Source organism: Amblyraja radiata, chromosome 23 (genome assembly GCF_010909765.2).
Source record: "Amblyraja radiata isolate CabotCenter1 chromosome 23, sAmbRad1.1.pri, whole genome shotgun sequence".
Taxonomy (NCBI): Eukaryota; Metazoa; Chordata; class Chondrichthyes; order Rajiformes; family Rajidae; genus Amblyraja; species Amblyraja radiata.
Window position 1 is genome coordinate 17660966 of NC_045978.1, and position 20716 is coordinate 17681681.

Genomic DNA, 20716 nt, shown 5'->3' on the forward strand with positions numbered 1-20716 from the left:
CTGGATAGACTTGGTTTATACTCTCTAGAATTTAGGAGATTGAGAGGGGATCTTATAGAAACTTACAAAATTCTTAAGGGGTTGGACAGGCTAGATGCAGGAAGATTGCTCCCGATGTTGTGGAAGTCCAGGACAAGGGGTCACAGCTTAAGGATAAGGGGGAAATCCTTTAAAACCGAGATGAGAAGAACTTTTTTCACACAGAGAGTGGTGAATCTCTGGAACTCCCTGCCACAGAGGGTAGTTGAGGCCAGTTCATTGTCTATATTTAAGAGGGAGTTAGATGTGGCCCTTGTGGCTAAGGGGATCAGAGGGTATGGAGAGAAGGCAGGTACGGGATACTGAGTTGGATGATCAGCCATAATCATATTGAATGGCGGTGCAGGCTCGAAGGGCCGAATGGCCTACTCCTGCACCTAACTGAGTTGGATGATCAGCCATAATCATATTGAATGGCGGTGCAGGCTCGAAGGGCCGAATGGCCTACTCCTGCACCTAATTTCTATGTTTCTATGTTTCTATATGCTGCATATTCTATATTCTATCGCAGTCGCTGCCTCAAAAAGGCTGGCAGTATCATCAAAGACCCACACCATCCTGGCCACACACTGATCTCCCTGCTACCTTCAGGTAGAAGGTACAGGAGCCTGAAGACTGCAACAACCAGGTTCAGGAATAGCTACTTCCCCTCAGCCATCAGGTTATTAAACCTGGCTCGGACAAAACTCTGATTATTTGCAACCACTTTCTGTTATTTGCACTACCAGTTTATTTATTCATGTGTGTATATATTTATATCATGGTATATGGACACATTTATCTGTTTTGTAGTAAATGCCTACTATTTTTCTGTGTGCTTAAGCAAAGCAAGAATTTCATTGTCCTATACAGGGACACATGACAATAAACTCACTTGAACTTGAACTTGATAGCCACATGTTACCATGGACTGCAAGGCAAAGATAGCACTAAAATAGCTTCATGGTTCACAGACTCAGTCATCAAGGAGAGTTCAGAAGTTCAACAAGCTGTTTATTATTTACAAAAAAGTATTGAAAATTAACATAATTTATCTTCAATTACATTGTTTAAAATTTAAATTAACTAGTATTAAAACAGTTTTATTTTAAAATACTGATATTGGACTCAGTAATGCTGAGCGAAGTGGAATCCACGTACAACTTAACAAACAACTGGCATGACAGATAAACCATCTTCACAGTCTTGAACTGTGTTTTAATTATGCAATTTTATTAACAAGATGCAATGGAAGGTTCTCAGCCTCAGAATCTACTGAGGAACTCGGGACCCCAGTGAATTCCTGGGGGTCCACTGTTGTCCTTCCCTCCATGAGCTGAGTTGAAAATTAGCAATGTTGGAGAGACAAATGAAGTTCCATATTGTCGAATCCAAGAGCCAGAGAAAGTTGTACAAGGAAAGTTTAAATGATTTAGACCTCTTTTCTATGTTTTGTGCAGTCGTGGCATAGCAATGACTACTGACTCACTTTATTTCATGGCCAGCTATTTCATGGCCTAAATAATGACAATAAATTATCACCAGATGGATACAGAGCCACACCATTGACATACACAAAGAGCTGGCTGTAATTGCAATGCACTTATACCGATCAACGGCTAGATTTTCACATTGACAAATAGGCACGTGAAATCTCTCAAAATTATTCCACAGTGGAAAATATAAACAGAAAAATGAATAAATAATATATAATAATCTGAATTTGTGCAAGATAACTTGCCGTGGTTACAGGATACAAATTTCCCCACTGTCCACCAAGGAAGACATGTTTGAATTCCATGATACATTACATTTGATAACACCATGAACAATATTTTCCACTGATAATCACATGGATTGTTTTTTACATCCTATAAAGAATCTATATTAATTTGTATCTGCTTCACAATTGTACAAGGCTGCCATTGTGTGACATAGCTTTGGTTTACATAGACAGTGCATTACAAATCTAATTCCAGATTCAGCCTGTTCAGCAGGCACATTGACTCAATCTGAATAAGCAGTCAATTGTGTAAGAAGGAACTGCAGATGCTGGTTTAAACCGAAGATAGGCACAAAAAGCGAAAGTAACTCAGCGGGACAGGCAGCATCTCTGGAGTGAAGGAATGTGTGACGTTTCGGGTCGAGACCCTTCTTCAGAGTCAATTAGTTTATATTTTACAAATGATTTAATCCTTTTATTTAAATGATATTTCAATTTTACTTTATACTTTCACCTTTCTCCTTGATAACGTTTTGGCATAAATTTATTTATCCTTTGAGGCCCTCCCAGTAAAATTGAAAGCAAAAGAAAACTCAAGGATTATGCTGCGAGGCAAAAAGATAACACAAGAACATGAACACAATAAATTACAGAATAATTCTTTGTCCAGGGGATGCTGGTCTGGAAGTTCATTTTTGTGCTTTGCAGTTCAGTAGGTTCCTCATGATATATCCCACGTAAGTAACCCGATAGTGGTTGTCCATTTTCCAAAAATACTTATCACGGAGGAAGTAGAAGCTCACTGAAAGAGAATGAATTAGAATGTTCAGTGGCGCTGGTAACTAGACCAGCAATTTAACTACAAAACGCCATCATTTTGCATATTGCAGATTGTTTCTGTTTAATTGAACACAGTTGGTTTAGCAAATATAAATAACAATATTGCATGTAGACAAAAATGCCGGAGAAACTCAGCGGGTGAGGCAGCATCTATGGAGCGAAGGAAATAGGCAACGTTTCAGGTCAAGACCTTTCTTCAGACTGATGTGGGGTGGGGGGGGGGGGGGGGGGGGGGGGGGGGTGGGGGGTGGCAGGAAGGAAGAGGCGGAGACAGTGGGCTGAGGGAGAGCTGAGAAGGGGAGGAGAAAGCAGGGACCACCTGAAATTAGAGAAGTCAATGTTCATACCGTTGGGGTGTAGACTGCCCAAACGAAATATGAGGTGCTGCTCCTTCAATTTACGGTGGTTCTCACTCTGGCCATGGAGGAGGTCCAGGACAGAAAGGTTGGATTCGGAATGGGAGGGGGAGTTGAAGTGCTGCGCCACCGGGAGATCAGGTAGGTTCATGCAAACTGAGCAGAGGTGTTGGGCGAAGCGATCGCCAAGCCTATGCTTGGTCTCACCAATGTAGAGCAGCTGACACATAGAGCAGCGGATGCAATAGATGAAGTTGGAGGAGGTGCAGGTGAACCTCTGCCGCACCTGGAAAGACTGCTTGCGTCCTTGAATGGAGTCGAGGGGGGAGGTAAAGCGACAAGTGTAGCATTTCCTGTGGTTGCAAGGGAAAGTGCTGGAGAGAGGGTCGTTTGGGTGGGAAGGGACGAATTAACCAGGGACTTACGGAGGAAGGGGTCTCCTTGGAAAGCAGACGGGAGAGGATGGGAAGATGTGGCCGGTGGTGGGATCCCGTTGGAGGTTGCGAAAATGTCAGAGGATTATTTGTTGTATGTGACGGCTGGTAGGGTGGAAGGTGAGTACAAGGGGGACTCTGCCCTTGTTACGAGTGGGGGTGGGGGAGGGGGGGGTATAGAAGAGACCCTGGTGAGAGCCTCATCTATGGTAGAAGAGGGGAACCCCTGTTCCCTGAAGAATTAAGACATCTCATGCCCTGGTGTGGTACACCACATCCTGGATGCAGATGCGGCGTAGACGGAGGAATTGGGAGTAGGGGGATGGAGTCCTTACAGGAAGCATGGTGGGAAGAAGTGTAGTCCAGATAGACATGGGAGTCAGCATAGTGGTTTGATATTTAAACTTGTAATCCTTATGATAAACTTACTTTGGTGCATGAATACAATATTGGAATCAATAGGCACGTGAAGGAAATCATCATAAATCTCGCTGACCCTGTCGACTCTCTGTGTCTCCATGTTGAACCTGAATATCAGATAAAACGTGCTCTTAAGTTGAATACAAGTCTTCCATTGACAAATGGAACTGACTGATTAAATACAAAATGACATTTTACTTTAAAACATCGTTCATGAAATACATGAATTAATTTAATTTGGTCTTATACAAGCATTTGTTTAACTTAAAAATAGACATGAAATAGTGGAGTAACTCAGTGGGACAGACAGCATATCTGGAGAGATGAAATGGGTGATTTCCCTTCTTCAGAAAGAGTCGGGAGAGGGAGACATGGAAGGGTAAAGGGAGGGAGAGACGGGAATTAAAGTGTATATTCTGCGATTGTAGAGGAAAGCCTTTGGTAGTGTATCCGCTGTTCCAGGTATGAGCTCCTGTGTATCGGCGAGACCAAGCGCAGGCTCGGCGATTGTTTCGCTGAACTCCTCGGCTCAACCCGCCTAGGACTACGTGATCTCCCAGTAGTTAAACACTTTAACTTAACCTCCCATTCTCATAATGACCTTTCTGTCCTGGGCCTCCTCCACTGTCAAAGTGAGGCTCAATGCAAATCGGAGGAACAACACCTCATATTTCACTTGGGCAGTTTACAACTAGGCGATATGATTAATGATCTCTCCAACATGAGGTAACTCTTGCTTTCCCTCATCCTAGTTCTCTGACTAGTTTCATTGTCCTGATTAAATATTTACTGATCATATGTCTCAATGTCACCTTCCCCATTGCTAAAAAAATGTACCATTCTACATTTCCTTGATTTGTTTGTTTACACCATCCCCTTCCATATCTCGATGTCTCCCTCTTCCCCTACTCTCAGTCTGAAGAAGGGTCTCTACCCATAACGTCACCCATTCCTTCTCTTCAGAGATACTGCCTGTCCCGCTGAGTTACTCCAACATTTTGTGTCTACGGTGTAAACCAGCATCTGCAGTTCCTTCCTACACATATTGAGTATCGAAGTTGGGAGATCATGTTACAGTTGCGTAATACATTGCTGAGGCCATATTCACCAGTGTTGTGTTCAGTGTTGATCAACCTGTTTTAGGAGAGATGTTAAGCTAGAAAGGGTGAAGAGACGATTCATGAGGATGTTGCCATGTCTCTAGGGCCTGAGCTATAGTGCGAGGTTGAGAAGGATAGGACTTTATTCCTTATAGGAAGAAGAGGGGTTTATCTTATAAAGGTGTACAAGATCATGAGAGGAATAGATTATAGATAGAGTAAATGCACAGCATCTTTTACCTAGAGTAGAGGAATTAAGAACCTGAAGACATAGGTTTAAGGTGAGGGGGAAAAGATTTAATAGGAATCTGAGGCGAAACCTTTCGCTATAAAAAAGTTGGCAGGTGCATGGATATGCTGCTGGAGGAGGTAGTTGCGACAGGCACCTGTCTTGCTTAAATGCTTAAGAAACATTTAGACAGGTACATTTCCACGCTGTGACTCTACTGAATTAAACTTTATTCATGAGATACTAAATGGTTTGGGCCCCTTTTATTCTAATATAGGCCTCTCCCTCGGCTGCAGTGTGAGTGGCTGGAGCTGGTCTGCAACTGGTGATGGTTGTACTAGTGATGTGAAAACAAACATCTTGCATGCCATTTGATATAATTTAGTCTGCAAAAGATGGACTGTGGACTTGGGAAAACAAGTAATGTGCATAGAAAATACCCAGTCACATTTAGCCATCAGATTTTTGATTATATGCAATTATATAGCATATAAAAACATTACTGTGTGAGAATGTCTCAGCTCTTAACACTTTCTGCTCACCTCCAGACCTTCTGCCCACCAATCAGCTGCACATTTTTCCGGTTTAACATAATGCCACCAACTATCCGTTGCACCTGGTCATCAATACCCAGTTTCCTAATATCCTTGGGGTAACCCTGCAGCAGTCTGGTGCCAGAAAATACCCAGTATGATCGCCCTGTACGAAATATAAAGGAACAGCTTAATTTGAAGTTTCAGCAATACTAGGGAACATTAACAACTTTATCACCTCAGTAATTACCACTTGCAGTGAAGAAAGATAATGCTATACAAATAAATAAACACTGCCTATGTTAAAATAGTTCTGTGCAACATTTTATAATGTACAGGGTATTACATATTCAATTGGTACAATTGGCAACAACAAATTTTAGCCAAAGGCATTTACTTGCATTGACTTTAATTGCAAAGTGGTGATCAATAGGTTAAACAGACAAGACATTGGGGTTCCCTTTGAGCACAATTTCAGTACTGGTTGGACAAAACCATTTTCAGACATGGTTGGACAAAGCCATTTATTCCTTGTGAAAAGAAAGCAATGTAGGTTCAAGATAAAGAGGAGTGAATCTAAATTTAGGAAGGGTGTACAATCTATGATTGGCTGTGAGTATACAAAAGTAGTATGTTATTATTCATGTGTTCAAGAAGGAACTGCAGATGCTGGAAGATCGAAGGTACACAAAAATGCTGGAGAAACTCAGCGGGTGCAGCAGCATTTATGGAGTACTATGAAGGGTTTTGGCCCGAAACGTCGCCTATTTCCTTCGCTCCATAGATGCTGCTGCACCCGCTGAGTTTCTCCAGCATTTTTGTGTACCTATGTTATTATTCATGTCTGGTGGGTTGCCTGTTTTTAGACTATTTCCTGACAAATAATTTCCAGTCTCTATCATACTAATTCACACTAATTTATACAAAATAAAACAAATCTATTCCAACACAACTAGGTTAAATTAAATTAACATTAAACATTATGTATTTTGCAAAAAGTTAGTCTACCTAAGAGTTTAATGTAAATCACCCCATTATCTGGTTTAGATGATAACATTGCCCAAATAATTTTTTGAAAATAATTATTTCTCAATAACTCAAACAAACCTGAGAAAATGTAAACTTCCTTGCTATTTACATCTTCAAATGCAGCGTCAATTTTGGAAGGCGCTTTTGGCCACAGCTTTGCAATTGAAATTGGTCCTTTGACAATTTTCTTTGTTGCTGCAAATTTCCAGACATTTCTAGAAGTAAAAGTAAAATCATGATATTCAGTACAGCATGGATGTTAGTAGCAAGGCCAACATTTCTGTCCATCCATAGTCAAGCAAGGGCAGTTAAGATTTAACTACCTTTCAGGGATTACTTCAGTTACTTGAGTTCTGGAATAAGGTAAAGAAACTGACTTTAAAACAATTCTGTGATTTCGTATTCACCATTACTGAGATCAGATCTATGATTTTTGTAATTTTCATACATATAATAACTTGAATTTTCTCTTATGTGTAGTGATGAACACGTGATCCCATTTCTCTGGATCAATGGAGTAGGCCACTAGGTCCTAAGCCAGTGATTTAAGCAGTATACCACAACATATTACTTTTACGCCACAATCTGAATCCCTATGTTGCCTTTTGAACTACCAACATTTAGAGAACAGAAATGGGTTGTTTGCCCAACATCCTGTCTACTACTGAAATTCCCCTCCTCCCTTTTTATCCAGCCTCAGCAGCAGAATTTTGCTGTTTGCCTCAAATACCCCTTGTACTAACACATTTAAAATATCAGGCATTAGATAAGATGTGTGCTGCAGTCAGAATGAAAGACATACTATATTAATACAACTGCGGCATTACTTTGCCCTTCCAGATATTGCAGCAGTTGTTGCCAGAAGGATTTGTCGGGGGGGGGGGCGGGGCGGGGGGGGGGGGCGATTGAGATTGAGGCCCCCAAAGGGGGCTTCATGAACTCCCCCTTCCTCACCCACCTCCCCCCCCATCCTTCTCCACCATCGCATAACATAAGAGCATTAAGGTAAGTTCGTAACTATGTATGTATATGACCTACTTCTATTTCAACTGCTCTCTCCAAAAGCTGTCAAATTTAATTGCCCATCATGTTCCCACTCTAAAGGAAATTTTATCAAACCTCTATACAATGGAAAATGGTCTCTTCAGAAAATATATATGCAGCATAAGAAATATTGTACCAGGAAGACAAGGTGACTGATGGCAGATCGAGTAACGTCTCAATGACATCTAAGTAATGTCTTATTTAGTACTATTCCCAAGATATTAGTCTCTGAGGAGTGTGGCATAACCTCAACACTATGTCACCATAGTTACAGATGTTAAATTATGGCGCAAGATCATGCACATTTCAGTTGTTTTTGCAGGAATGAGGAAGACTAAATGATTGATTTATTTGCTTTGGGGATCTAAAAACGACAGGATTGAAAGGCAGTGTCTGAGAGAAGACATTTGGAGCTTCACAACAAAGAAGTAAATCAGGAAATACTGTATTTGTTCACACAATATATTGTTGAAGCGTAAACGGCCCCATGATAAAACTACAGGTTAGTCAATACCCGATGATTCATGGAATAAAGGTGGGTTGATATAAACATAATTCTCATCGATTTTGTGTGACAGAATTGTCACAGAATTCTGATGACAATTTGGTCATGAGAATTGAGACCAATAGATCAGTCACAGAACCGGCTTGAAGGAGCAAACAGCATAATTATGTTCTGGTTGATTTCCTCAACAAAAATGCTTTTATTTTCTGTTTTCACCACCTTAAATAATTAATGGATCAAAGTAATGATTGCTTACCCGTTCTTGAAGAAATGAAGTGTTTCCTTGATACTTGCAACTGCATCAAAAATATCCACTTTGCAGATATCTATAGCCGGCTCAACAGTGGTTGTGGTGAGCACAGCTGTTGGAACTGGTGCCACTGTTGTTGGAACTGGTGCCACTGTTGTTGAAACCGGTGCCACTCTTGTTGAAACCGGTGCCACTCTTGTTGAAACCGGTGCCACTCTTGTTGAAACTGGTGCCAATGTTGTTGAATCTGGTGCCATTGTTGAGCTGGTTGTAGAACTTGATTTTGATCCTGTGATTGAAATAAAATCATGAACGTCTACTTAAAATATCTATCTTAACATCTAGGCTAAAGACTTTGTGCTTTGGCCCATTAGCTTTGAACAATGGAACTGGCCATACCATATAGATACTGTATTCCTGCAATGTCATCATTGGGTAACTTGAAGTTTTCTTTGTATGTGTACATTGGGTACATGAGGGCATCTTTTACAGTTGAATGATCTAATCCCAGAGAATGTCCAAACTCATGGGCTGCCACTAAAAATAGACTGTATCCTACACAAAAAAAGACAGAAAGATTTCAGTTTAAAAGATTTCAATAATAAATGTATTTATTATATACAATTCTACATCGCACACCATCCCAATCTTGAAGGTATCCTCAATGAAACACAAAAGCCCCAAATAGACCAACTTGATCAATTGAGCTGGTAACAGTGTAAATAATGAATGGTGTCTTTATGTTACCATCCAAACGAACAATTTGAAAATTTTAGCTCAATTACTGAATATGAGCCATTGACAGTTTAAATGATCCAGGCTCTAACTCCAGAGCAATTATAAATTCTGAAACCAAATAGAGTATGGAAGAGCCTCGAAAATATCTCGCTTTCTCACAAATATATACCTGGACACACTATCTGACAGAGAAATAAGGAAAGAGACATGCACCAGGACTTCTTTTTGGAAGGATAACTATTGTTAGTTGTCTAATTTTAGTTTGTGTGCAAATTGATTTCCACTTTTTCATTCAAGTCTAGTGCAATGCTTCAGAGTTCCATGCTACACTGATCAGTGGAAAGCTAAATGTTGCCCAAATTTAAGCAAGTGATTTTAACAGATTGGACAGACTGTTGTAAGGAATAGTTCACTCGGATGATTTTTTAGTTATCGTATTGTGGAAGTTTGGTACAATGAAAATGAGGAACAGTGAAAAGTTGAACTGATATTTACCAGCATCAGGGCAGAAGCCCCACATTTTGTCTACATCAAAGTTACTGGTGGTTGCACACCATGCCTTCCCATCTGATCGTCCAACGGTGGTACACTCACTGTACATCTTGTCTTGGAATTTGAAAGGAAATGTACACTGCTTGCCATTAGAATTGCCACCAATCACAGCATCAGCTGCAAGAAAAATATGTGCAATGAGGTAGATTGGAGGAAAGAGCTACCAAGAGCTCAATCTAAATTAAAGCTGCAAGGTCTGTTGGGCTAGATGAAAATACAGTATGTAAAATGAGTGAAACACGGATTTCAATTAGGCGGATGAAAACAATCCTTTAACATAGAAACATGGAAAATAGGTGCAGGTGGAGGCCATTTGGCCCTTCGGCCCTTCGAGCCAGCACCGCCATTCATTGTGATAATCCCCTATCAATAACCCGTGCCTGCCTTCTCCCCATATCCCTTGACTACACTAGCCCATAGAGCTCTATCTAACTCTCTCTTAAATCCATCCAGTGATTTGGCCTCCACTGCCCTCTGGCAGGGAATTCCATAAATTCACAACTCTCTGGGAGAAAAAGTTTTTTCTCACCTTAGTCTTAAATGACCTCCCCTTTATTCTAAGACTGTGGCCCCTGGTTCTGGACTCACCCAACATTTACTCAAAAAGCCATGACCATTTGTAATTCAAATCTAATTTGATGTTAAGCTGGATGGGGGATTGATGGCCTTGCTGGATTTTCTTATCCCTGACCTGGTTCATATCTTTAATATTCAAAAATGTCTATGCAAGAAAAAAACATAGTATGGATATTTGTAACTGATGATCCATGTTATATGTTAATTTGCTCTGCATTTTTGTCAGTTCAGGTGGCAGGGTTTGGCATTCACGGAGAAATCGTTCTAAGAGCATCCATGGCTCCCAGTGGTATTTCTTGGAGTATAATCCTAGACAACATTGCCTTCACTGAATAAATACTTGCTGAACAAAAACTGCTTCCTTAGTCTTGGTCGCAGTAGGTATATCACATTCAATGTGCTTTGACAAAACATATTGCAATTAATGAAGAGAGCTTTTCAAATATGAATAATTACCTGGACTGGGACAGAAGCCGTACTTTGTATCTACATCATAGTTGCTGGTGGTTGCGCACCATTTGAGGCCATCATTACGACCCTCTGATGTACATTGATCATAACTCTTTCCATCAAATTCAAAAGGGAACACACAAGGTGAACTGTCACTGTTTCCATCAAAGGTGTAAAGCACTACACAAAAAAGTGAACGGAAAACAAAACAATTGAAGTAACCAATAACAAAGAAACTTTTGTGATGGTAATGCCTTTATAGAAATGTTAATTGAAAGAGTAGTTCTGGAAGCTTCTTAATGGTAATAATTTTGCTGAATAACTAATGTTAAAAAGTTTGAGATAGTCTTGAAGTGTTAGTCTATCTGGTTTTCCTCTGAAACCAATGATGCATTTAACTGAAGGTACACAAAATTGCTGGAGGAACTCAGCGGGTGCAGCAGCATCTATGGAGCGAAGGAAATAGGCGACGTTTCGGGCCGAAACCCTTCTTCAGACTCAATTTAACTGCATTTAAATGCATTTAACTGACATCTATCGACCATTTATTGCCTATTCTGTAAGTGTTGGTAACTACTGTACATATTAATAAAAACCCTTAAAAACTCTTGTCTGTAAAGTTCAACCCTTGTCTACCATTGGGTGCTGCAACACATGTCTTAGGTGGTGATCAGTAATGGTCCTTTGGTTTATTTTATCCCTTTTGTGATCTCCAAACTGTTCAGGACAAATTCAGCTATGTTCCTGTTACCTTAGCTGAGATTGATGGATGATGAAATAGGAACAAGTAAAGGCTTTAGCAGAATCTGAAAGTCATAAGCTTTAATTTTCTACAGGATGGATCATTGTTTGAATTAGTTATTAATGATTTAATTGCTTGTTATTAAGGTCAATTGTTTTATTTTTGCCAGCAGCATATTTAAGTTCCACAAATTAAAAATAACTATAATTTTTAATCTAATGTAATATTTATAAAAGTTCAACAAATGTAATGACATTGTAATGAATGTAACCTGATACCAATTCAAATTGCTTCACATCATATCAGATTGTCAGCTGTTGGAATGGAACCCTGAACTGAAACTTGAGGAAAGACACAGTAAGACTGTAAGCATTATCATAGAGTCCATCAAAATGAATAGATAACTAGCGACTTACATCCCTGTGGGCAGAATCCATACTTCTGGTCTTTATCGAAGTCTGGGGTAGTGGCACACCAAACATATCCGTCATTTCTTCCATCCAAAGTACAGGCCTTATATGTCTTCCCAGCGAATGTAAAGGGGAAGTGGCAGAAATCTCCATTGGCATTTCCAAAATGAGTTTTAACCGCTGCCAGAAATAAAGGTAAACATTAGGGTGGAAGTGAAGGAGGCAATGCTCCTCTTGTTCTACCAGTGCACCAAATGATGCAGGAATTGCTCCTTAGTGAGGATGACAGGTAGATGTTGAGGTGTTCCTGCTCGCTGAAGAATCTTGAATGAGGGGTTAGAAGATTTGGAGGGGGTCATTTACAACTGAGTTGCATCAGAACCTTTTCTTGCAAAAGATTGAATCTGGAATTCTCTATTAGAAAAATAGACATAGAAACATAGAAAATATGTGCAGGAGTAGGCCATTTAGCCCTTTGAGCCAGCAACACCATTCAATATGATCATGGTAGATCATCCAAAATCAGTACCCCGTTCCTGCTTTCTCCACATATCCCTTGATTCCGTTAGCTCCAAGAGCTATACCCAACTATTTCTTGTGTATTGATTGAACGATACAGCATGGAAACAGGCCCTTCAGCCCGCTGAGTCCATACACACAAGGGACAAACCACATGGCCCCAGGGAGAATGTACAAACTCAACACAGGCAGCTCCCGATGTTGGGATCAAACCTGGATCTACCTGATGCCCCACTGTGCTCCCCTCTATCCTTAGGATTATGGAGACTTGATCATTAGAATTTTTAGTTTAGAGATACAGCGTGGAAACAAACCCTTCGGCCAACCGAGCCTGCACCGACTCGTGATCCCCGCACATTAACACTACCCTACACACACTAAGGGCAATTTACATTTCTACCGAGCCAATAAACCTACAAACCTGTACATATTTAACGAAAGACAGATCAAACAGGATCATATTGAATGGTGAACCAGGCTTGAGGGGCTGAATGGCATATTCCTGTTCCTATCTTCATAAGTGGTTTACTGATTGGTAAGCTTCATGAATCTTAGGCAAAACAATGATAGATTCATCTGCATTCATGGTTAGTTACCTGCTCCTTTTCCCAAGGTCCAGAATTCATTATCATCAAAATGCGCATCACCGCTCAGGTCACCATACACATCTTTCATAGGTGGGTAGGCATGTGCCAACAGACCATCCTTTCCATCAAATGGATATGGATCTCCATGCCCTTCAAGAAATATAATTGAAACATATATATGGAAGCAGCGATCCAGAAATCTACAAATCCTAAGGTAGGCAGCAAAAGACATGAGAGCCCGGTCAGTGAATGTTGACAGAATGTTCAACTGGGGTAAGAGCACAGAGCTAACGCTAAGTTATTCCTCAACCGAGATCCACATGCACTTTCCAACACGATCCATCAGCATGGAGCAGTTGAATATTTTGTGCTCCATCATCTGAGGATACTGAAGTGCCTAACATGTTGATTAGGGCAACAACGTGGTGGATAAATTTGACTTGGAGTTTGACAATATTTCAGAATGTGTCCTTCAATATACTTTTGATATCTGCCTTTAGCTTCACTCTTTAGGTTGGGTCAAGTACACCTAGTTGGGTTATGATAGAAAACCTACAATTTAGTTCATTCATAAGAAATGATGCTGTTGAATCAATTAAAATGAAAAGAGAAACCCAGCGGAATTACTAAGATAACTGAGTGCCTGGCTACTCACATTCTTTGCCGAATTTAATCATGATGTCTGGTTCTCCACCATAAACTCTAGCGAAGGTTAACGGAGTGATATCACTCCACACTTTGAATGCACGAGCGATTGCGTCATCAACAACCGATGGATCCAAATCGGGGGTATACGTTTGTATTCTGTTTGGAGAAAATAAAATCATCACCAGGATACTCCACATTTCAGGCCAATGCCATGGAATAGTACTTTGTGTAAACTATGCTTAATCTTATTCTGATAAGTCACTGATGCACTGTCAGTTCTGCCTTGCAATTTTAGTTTGCAATGGAATTTATGTTGGTACAGGTTGAAGTATGACATCTAAATGACATTTTATAATCCAAAACAACTCAGCAAAAGCAATGTGGCTGGTATAGTCTTGGTGGAATAACTAGTCTTTCTCACTGTGGCCACTGGAATTTTCTAGTGCACATTGAATAGTTGTAGTACCAGTGCTAACTTCAGTGCTGCCTTGCTGGACATCTAATATCCCTAATCCATCCTCAGTCTTTATGTTGCCAGCTACTTTTCTGCATCCTGCAGCCTTATGCTCCTGTCCCACTTAGGAAACCTGAACGGAAACCTCTGGAGACTTTGCGCCCCACCCAAGGTTTCCATGATGTTCCCGGAGGTTGCAGGTGGTTGCCGGAGGTTGCAGGTAGTAGAAGCAGGTTAGGAGACTGACAAAAACCTCCGGGAACCTAAGGGAACCGCAAGGAAACATTGGGTGGGGCACAAAGACAGGGGCATTACTATTCTGCATCCTAAAAATTATGAACTGATCAGGGGCACATGAAGTGACTCAAATTGTGAGTCTAATTTAATGTTGGTGGATTACTTTGTAGAATTTGGTATGTCACAGCTACATTTGTTAATGCTTTTATCGACAATAGACAATATACAATAGGTGCAGGAGTAGGCCATTCGGCCCTTCGAGTCAGCACCGCTATGCAATGTGATCATGGCTGATCATCCCCAATCAGTACCCCGTTCCTGCCTTCTCCCCATATCTCCTGACTCCGCTATTTTTAAGAACCCTTTTCAATTAAAAACTGGAACACTTCTATGGCTCGCGTCTATTTTACATAAAGCGAAACTGCTTTCTTCATGTACTCACCTGTAAGTTAAATTGGTGTGCTCCCAAATTTTATCACCTAACGTCTTGTAGCTCAGGACATCAGGGACCCCACAGCGTGGCCGCCTCATGGCACTGAGTGTGGAGGGATCAAATTCTCCTGTTTCGGGCAGACCTAAGTTTCTTTGTGCCTTTATGATGGCAGATTTTAGACTAAACATTGCGGTGTCTGTCCCTTGTAAATTCACGTAACCAAACCTTTGAAGGTAAATCTGTGGATGGCAAGATGTAGAGCATTATTGATGTGTTTTCACAGATACATTGGAGATAACTTGGCAATGAATATACTGCACACATGCTCGATCATGCTATATATCTCCATACAGTCACATACGCACACAAATGCACTTGGCGGTTGGTAGATGTCACTAGGGGCAAAATAGGAATATTTGTTAATTTTGTTTCTTGTGCATTTTAGAGAAAATACCAATATTGGTACCTCCTACTAACAGCCTAATGTATGACCTTCTTAATGTAACAGCTATTAGAGGAGCTCACATTCTTCTTTTATACAACATGAGTCCTGGCACAAGATAACATTCAGCCATTGCAAATCCAAGCAGGTTAACCTCATGGCTAGAGCTGACTGCGCAAGATCCATGAGCAGGAATACACTGCTAATTGCACAAGACTCAACATATATAAACAATCCACATTCTTATATATCACACATGACATCTCAGGCTCAGTTCAAAACAAGACTTTGCTGTTCAAATTTTTTTTTTTGATGTTTTAAGTGTCCTGTGTGCCGTGCCAAATTACATCGTAAGCATGTTGCCACTGAAACCGGAGGGCAAATATGAGAAGATATCCAAGCTGAATGATTAAACAATCAATCAGATGGGAAGAACAATCATCTCAGGAACCCTAACATTGACATCAAAAATATTGCAATTAATTCTCTATTAATAAATAGATGGAATGAGTAACTCTGATAAGGTTTGCCTTATATATTTAGTAAGAATCCAAATATTAATTTTTGCAAATTTCCACAATTATCATCAGTGTTTCGTTTTGGACTTAAATGTAGACTTTTATTGATTTGTATTTTTATGATTGCACAAAATTAGCATTTGTAATAATAAAAAATAATATTACTGGAGTTTATTGGAAAACAAAACGCTTCAGATGTTGTAAACCTAAAACAAAACCAGAAAATTACTTCATCAGAAAGACAATTGGCATGGCACATTTAACATTTCTTTCTCCATTGATGCTGCCTGACCTGTTGCATATTTACATATTTTTCTATTTTTACTTCTGCTGTAAGGCATAAGAAATATAATTGCATAAGATGAACTTTCGCAAATTTAACTCCAACTAATTTAGACCTGAGTAATGGAGAGGATAAATATTTCACAGTTATATCCTGGTGTAGTAAATTTTAGCTTGATAAACAACATATTGCAATTTACACACACTAATCAACTGATTGTAATTAGCAGAAATATTTTAATGCCTTTCTATGCTTGTGTTAACATTATTAATGTTTACTGATATATTTTTGTTAAATCTTGTCAGGTCTACACACATTGTAATTCCTGGGACTTGGGTTGGGAAACCACAATTGAACTGTGGTATTTTCCGCTTTAAACAAACATATTAAATATTGCCAACTAAAGCTCCAGATTGATTTAAGTTACTTCCAGTTCATCCTCCCTCTCTACAAACTCCTTATATAAATCGACAGTTTAATGAAAGCTAAATCTACTAGTAACCTTCACGATTATGAGGTGAAACAAAGATTCCAATCATTTCCATATCTGAAACCATACACTTGGGGTACTTCCAACTGGGCCGCTAGATGCTTGTTATGCCACATTCAGGTTCTTTATATCTTCGTTCTATTTTGGAGCAGTGCTTCACTCCATTCACTGGTTCCTGACTGCTCAGGCGAAATTAAAAATTTCAAATGTTAGGTAGAACATACCTGACATTTCAAAAATCCATGGGAGATTATTAAACCGATTAACCATCTCGTTTATCTCTATCTACGGATCCCTCTTCCATCATCACAATTAGTCTGACAGGATAAATGATGACATTGTCACTTGCGACATGAACCCACATTTCCTTTCTGAACTTCCATTATTTAAAACTACTTATTTTCTCGAAGAACATGTAATTACATTCACACAAGTGTTAAATGAAGATAGAATCATAAAAAATCCAAAGTTGCTTTTTATCTTACCATTGCCTTCTCAATGTCAGTCACATTCTGCTCCCCAGGGAATGTTATGGGCAGGGGAATTGTCGGTGCACTGAAGCAACTGTGTGCAAACAGAGCGAAGATCAACACCACCTCTTTCAGCATCATTTTGTACCGAATGGAAGATCAGCCTGAGTTTCAAGTACTTCAGATGCTCCTGTTCCTCTCAGCTGGAGAATAGCTTATATATATGCACACAGAATGACTGACATCACAGGCCAGTGACTCAATCAAGTCAAAACAGCATGATTCATCAACCTTCGATGAGGAAACCGGGCTCAGTGCCAAGGTAAAGAAATGTTTGTCAGCACCAATCTTGCAACATATTAATTATTTTGATCTTCACTAATAAAATGATCTGCAATTAAAACTGACCATTATTTACAATATGTCAATTAAACATTGACCAACAGTTACATTTGTAATAATCAACATTTTGAAATGAATTATTTTAGTGTATTCAGCATTTCACATATTTCAGCCAAATGCTCATGTGCTTACGAATACTAGGGTTTATAAGGATGAACATGATACATATAATAAACTGATAACTTTCAGAAAATAGTGTAATACTTAACATAAATAATGTCCAGTAATTCACACAGTTGAAATCTAATGCTATCACAGTGAGTTTAATCTCTTTCTAAAGAAGTTTCCTATTTAAATGGTTTGGTTTGGTTGGATCTGCTAGAACAGGGATTCCCAACCTTTTTTGTCTCGTTTACCCCTGGCAACTTTAATAGCACATAACAATGTTATTTCACTTATTTATGAACAACTAATGATGAACAGATACCGGTATACCAGAACCAAACACAGTCAGTCAATGAGAACAATTATGTACAAATCCAGAATCAACAAATTTGGGAACACTTGTGCTGGAAACATTCAGCTTGTAAACACTTGTTGAATCCTAAAATCCTCTGTTTTTCTCTCTCCACATGATGCTGCCTGACCAACTGAGTTTCTTTCAGCATTCTTTGTTTTTATTTCAGGTTTCCAGCATATGCAGTTTTTTCATCAGTTGTTTAAATGGTCCTCCAGTAAACTGATCCTAAAACTGAACACAGAGCTCAGATTGATTGATGTAGCAGTATAAAGTGTGATCATGTATAACGTTAGGTCTCTGTAAATGTTAATCACTATTTTGTTGTGTTAAATATACTATTTACAATGCAAATTTGTGTTGATCACTTGCCATGGATTGCACTATATCTAAATTAGATATTGGTGAAGTTGGGTCTGATAAAAATGAATAGCTGAAAAACAAAATCTACCGAAGGGAAGGCCCTGTTAGTGAACATATAGAATGGAGAACATTATTATTGGTTTATTGCTTATCTAACAGAATATACTAAAAAAATGTCAAATGTTTCATGAACACACTCCTTGAGTGACCAGTGAACTAAATACATGTTCCACATTTATTCAGCCTTAACAGTCAGCTCAATTAAAGAGTCATTTTGGAATTGACAGGAAAGGAAAGGATGTGGGTACATGTGGTAACAGAACAGAACAGTTTGTTATGAAGCATGACGTGCTCTGTACGATATTGCAATGTGTTTGCAGCAATATTCTCAAGCCAATTACATTTCATCTTTGATCTACTCCAGAATATAGACCCCAAACTACAATTTGTGTGCATTTTGCTGACATCGCGTTAGTCAGACTTGCTACCTGCCCTGTGCTCAGGCTCTCAGTTTATCAGGAGTTGCCTGAACTTAAATTAGAAATAAATCAATGTACCGAATCAAAAGCTAAGGAAATACTAAACCCCTTTATTTCTCATCTGGATCTTAAAATTTAAACTTTTAATAACGTAACGATTATTCATATGCATTCTGTGCTGCATTTTGAAGAATATTCAATCTGATGGGTAATGCAAAAATCTGATGGGTAAATAGAAAATGCAGAACAAGTTTGAGAATACATCTTCTAAAACATTGATTAAGTAGCAATTAAATACTAGAATAATTATTTTGTTCTTCCTTTACCTTAAGATCTTGTCAGAATATTAAGAGATCTCGCTAAACGAGTACTATTGGAAGGTACTCACAATTAAGTGTTGGGGCATGGCAGAATATCAATCAGATAAGTCTTATGAAGAAATTCAAGAGACTGATGAGAATTAGATATTGTAGCTAAATGGATAACACGTAAACCCAAAATTCTGCCACTTTTTAACTTTCATAATTGGGTTGTTCCCAGAATATAGGTGCATACGAATGCAAGTGCAGATACATCTCTAGTTGAAATAACCCCTCACCTTCCCACGCTTCCTGAAGTTTTAAATGAATAAATCGCAAATAAGGGATGTGCCAAAATGTCTGGTTTTGTGAATGGTTGATACTTGATACTACTTTGTTGCTAAAAATAATTCCCCAGCACTTCATCCATGACCTAATAGCTATAGGTAATACTCATATGGTAATTCTTTAAGTAGTTCGCGGGGTGACGCCTGTATGGTCGTGAGTAGTCGCCCAAAGAGTCGTACCTTTTTCTGGTCGCCGCTCGATTTTCAACATGTAAATTTTCGGCAACCTGCTGCGACTATGATGGGTGCCGACAAATCGCTAAAAAGATTGCATAAGTGGGAAAGGCCCTTTAAGGTCTCTAGAAAGGTCTCCTATTCAGAACTTTATGATCTAAAGAATTGAAACCATTTAAGCAGAACATTTCTTAAACAACAGTGGTGCAGCAGATAAAATCAGTACAGATTTAAGAATTAGATATTTTCTTGCTATGTTGCCATCGTTTACTAACTATTCGTATAAACCTCCAGGATGTAAACCCTTCAGGTTCTTAAGATATTGAAACACTGCTTTTCCATATAAAAATAAAAAATAAACTTATAGCAATGCATAACAGATATTCAATCTGAGCACAGCTTGATTTATATTGCATTTATAAATACTGATTGAATTCCAATATTATAATTTAATTGAAATGATTCGACAATCTCAAGGATGAAGTGAGTGATATTATTTTATTGTGTAATTGTTTGGAAAGATTGGACACTGAAAGCAGGTCATCGGAACATCGGAGATGGTTTACAACATAGCAAAGGTATTACCAACAGTGTCATCTTGACACAGTTGGCGGCACTTCAGCTGCTGGATCAGGATATTGTGGGTTCAAGTCTTGGCACAGGATTTTAACACAGAATCTGATGTGCAGTTCTGAGGTTGTGTAATTGCACCAATGAAGACTCTATTGTTCATCTAAAACAACAGATTAAATTAATGGAGAAAAGATCACATCTGCTAAGTGGATTAAAAGACATTATTATTTTAAAAGGAGTGCACAAGTCTTTAAGTATCTTGGCAAAATTCTTCCTTCAGTCAACACCTTAAAAGACCTAATTTATGTATTTATATAAATGTGGTTACCAACCAAGCTGTTGTGCATATTTGTTTAACAGTAACTCCAGTATCAAACTCATGTCTTTGGTGCAATGTGATTTAGCGCATCAAAAAGATATGGCGCATACTATATAAAAGCAAGATTTCTAGTGCTTCTAAACATCAAGTATTGAAGTTCTAAATTTTCCCATTTCTGTGAAAATTCATATTTTCAACTGAATCACAGAGAATTGATTGTGTGGGTGAAGAGTGATGATACCACAGTAGTTTGAGGTCAGGTAGAGAGCCTGT

General features: G+C 39.1%; 1 protein-coding gene across 2 annotated transcripts; it reads right to left on the minus strand.

Annotated features, from left to right (window-relative positions):
• Window positions 1-1011: 1011 nt before the first annotated feature.
• mmp9 (matrix metallopeptidase 9) lies at window positions 1012-17240 on the minus strand. Of its 2 annotated transcripts, XM_033041636.1 has the most exons (14): window positions 17046-17240; window positions 14837-15066; window positions 13711-13859; window positions 13065-13205; window positions 11956-12129; window positions 10804-10977; window positions 9715-9888; window positions 8881-9036; window positions 8709-8770; window positions 8488-8666; window positions 6761-6897; window positions 5663-5819; window positions 3801-3898; window positions 1012-2543 (listed from the first exon to the last, which is right to left on the minus strand). In XM_033041636.1, exons 1-14 carry the CDS (start codon window positions 17169-17171, stop codon window positions 2431-2433), a joined length of 2070 nt encoding a protein of 689 aa, XP_032897527.1. In that variant the 5' UTR covers window positions 17172-17240; the 3' UTR covers window positions 1012-2430. The 2 variants fall into 2 exon arrangements, with proteins under 2 accessions (XP_032897527.1, XP_032897526.1); XM_033041635.1 differs by having other exon boundaries at window positions 8488-8770.
• Window positions 17241-20716: the final 3476 nt, after the last annotated feature.